Source organism: Plasmodium gallinaceum (genome assembly GCF_900005855.1).
Source record: "Plasmodium gallinaceum strain 8A genome assembly, contig: PGAL8A_v1_61, whole genome shotgun sequence".
In the NCBI taxonomy this organism is placed as follows: domain Eukaryota; phylum Apicomplexa; class Aconoidasida; order Haemosporida; family Plasmodiidae; genus Plasmodium; species Plasmodium gallinaceum.
In genome coordinates this window covers 278,610-281,271 of record NW_021628220.1, presented here as the reverse complement: position 1 = coordinate 281,271, position 2,662 = coordinate 278,610, and the positions used below count along the sequence as shown (strand labels likewise).

The 2,662-nt window shown below is 13.0% G+C and overlaps 2 protein-coding genes across 2 annotated transcripts in view; both read right to left on the bottom strand.

Moving 5' to 3' along the window:
- Nucleotides 1-339: 339 nt before the first annotated feature.
- Nucleotides 340-1,300, bottom strand: PGAL8A_00092600 (conserved Plasmodium protein, unknown function; the record flags this gene model as incomplete). The annotated part of the gene is made up of 2 exons (XM_028671843.1): nucleotides 340-806; nucleotides 1,021-1,300. The coding sequence occupies 2 exons, from the start codon at nucleotides 1,298-1,300 to the stop codon at nucleotides 340-342; spliced, it is 747 nt and encodes a 248-aa protein (XP_028526044.1).
- Nucleotides 1,301-1,585: 285 nt separating this feature from the next.
- PGAL8A_00092500 (conserved Plasmodium protein, unknown function) overlaps nucleotides 1,586-2,662 on the bottom strand; it is a gene marked incomplete at both ends in the record, with an annotated part of 3,390 nt that continues 2,313 nt past the window's right edge. The window contains 5 exons of the mRNA XM_028671832.1: nucleotides 1,586-1,733; nucleotides 1,823-1,905; nucleotides 2,000-2,099; nucleotides 2,218-2,334; nucleotides 2,451-2,542. Coding sequence (XP_028526043.1) covers nucleotides 1,586-1,733; nucleotides 1,823-1,905; nucleotides 2,000-2,099; nucleotides 2,218-2,334; nucleotides 2,451-2,542 — 540 coding nt within the window. The remainder of the gene's footprint in view (nucleotides 1,734-1,822; nucleotides 1,906-1,999; nucleotides 2,100-2,217; nucleotides 2,335-2,450; nucleotides 2,543-2,662) is intronic.

The window sequence follows — 2,662 nt, the reverse complement described above, 5'->3', positions numbered from 1 at the left end:
TAAAAAAAAAAAAAAAAAAAAAAAAAAAAAAAAAAAAAGACCTATGTATATAAAGTACTATAATAAATCTTTTCTTATTTTAAAAATATATGTTAACAAATTATTTTTTTCTCAATTTTTTTTTTTTTTTTTTTTAGTTTAACATAAAGCATATATACAAAAAAATATAACTAAAATTGAAAAAAAAATTAAAGAATTTGTAATAATATATATACTTATTTTTTTTTAAATATATAATTAACAAATAAAAAAAAAAAAAAAAATAAACATTTGAGATTTTATTTTTTTGTAATTCTAATATGTAATAGTTTACTTTTTTAATTTTATCAATTTATATACTTATAATTTATTTTGCATATTATTATAAAATAGATATTTAATAAAATTATATCTTTTTTTTAAAATATATAAATTATCTGAAAATTCTATAATATAAATATATATGTTATCTTGACCATTCTTTTTTATAAATCTATAAATATCTTTGCTATTATTTAAAGTTGAGTTAATAAGACAATTTTGCAAATCTTTTATTAATAAATTTTCAGTATAATTAAAAATTATTTTATTATGTTCTAATGTAAATAATGCATATAATACATTTTTATAATAATAAAATTTTTTAACTTTTTCAAATACTTTATTGAAGTATTCCTCACTTTCTTTCTTTTCTATTGATTCTTTATTTAAATTGACTAAATATTCATTTAAATTCTCAAACTTTATATTATCACTATTATACAAAACTTTTTTGTGTTCTAAACTACTTTTAACATTTTCAATTTTTTCTTTTAGTATTTTTTTACCTGAAAAAAAGTAAATATATAACATAGAAAATAATTATATAAAATTCTAATTATATTTATATATAATAATTATAAATATATACTAATTTATGAAAAAAATTAAAAGCAGTAAATATAAAAAAATTTTAATAAGACTTCATTTATATATTAATATAGAAATATTTCTATTTAAAAATCATTTTATTCTTTTTTTTTTTTTTTTTTTTTTTTTTACAAAAAATATGTAAACATTGAACATGTAAAGGATATTTTGAAAAATTAAAAATAATATCAATATATATTTTTATAAGTCTGTTAAAAAAATCTGATTCTTTTATATAATGAATATTATTAATTAATGTATATTTATTATTTTCTTTTTCCACATAATTGATATTATAACTTTTTTTTTCATTAATTAATATTCTAGAGCCATTTTTAAAAAAATATGGTGTTTCATTTTTTATACAAAGAAAACGAGCAAAAGTTTTAAAAAAATAAATATGAAAATTCATTATAATTTATTATTATTATTATTATTATTATGATTTTATATTTTTAAATTTCTTCATTATAATTTAAATAGAATATATTTTATGAATTGTGAAAAAAAAAAAAAAAAAATAGAAAAAAATTTATTCATATAACACCTAATATATATATAAGTTTTTTTTTTTTTTTTTTTTTTTTTTTTNTTTTTTTTTTTTTTTTTTTTTTTTTTTTAATAGAGAAGCACTTTTAATATATAAAATAATTTTTCTTTATAGTCTTAATAAAAAAAACAAAAAAAAAAATTATGACTATTTCTCTAAGGCCTTAATAACAAATTCATTCTTTTTAATTTTGACTTTCTTATTTAAATTAACTTTATTTTCTAATTCATCTAAAATTTTATTGTACTCTTTATTTTTCTTTTTTAATGTTTTTAATTCTTTCTTTAAAATAAATCTATAATAGAAAATAAAAAAATATATATTTATTAAAAATAAAAAAATAAAATATATATATATATATATATATTTATTTATTTGGCATACACATCTAAAATTGTTTTGTTCTGCCTTTTAAAAAAGTTTTCCAGCAGATAAGCATCATCTTCATTTTTGTTTTTTATATTTTTCTTATGAATAAAAAAAAAAAATAAAGAAACAACAAAGTTATTGAGTTATTTTAATATTTTAATTTTTTTTTTTTTTTTTTTTTTTTTTTGTTACAAAATATTCTTCCTTTTCATTTTCACTAATAATATCTTCTTTCTTTTCATGAGAAGAATCTAAACTTGAAAAAACTTTTTGTCTTTCAGTTTCGTACTTCCTTAAAAAAAAAAAAAAATTAATATGGTATTGTTATACATCTAAAAATATATAATATTTTCTCTTTTTTTTTTTTAATTATATTTTGAATTTTATCTCTTTAAAATTGTAATTCTAACCTACACAAGTTATTAAAATTTATTAATTTATTTGCAAGAGAAATATTTTCTTCTAATTTATTTATACAGTTACTTGAATTTACAGTAATATCAATTAATCTTTGCTTATCATTATGTCTTAAATTGTAAGTAATTTTTTTTTTTTTTTTTAATTATAAATTATTTTCATTTTAAAATTCTCATAATGAAAATGAAAAGATAATAAAATTTTTTTTTTTTTTTTTTTTCATTACTCTAATTTTTGAAGTATCAATTTTATTGCCCTTATATGATTTAAAAGTTGAGTTTTTTCATTTTTTAATCTTTCTATTTGCATTTCATATATCTGTTACATAGTTAATAAAATAAATATTAAATATTTTTTAACATCTAATAATTTGTCTTATTTTAAATAAATTATTTATTATTTTTCTCTTTATTAAAGAAAAAAAAAAAAAAAAAAAAA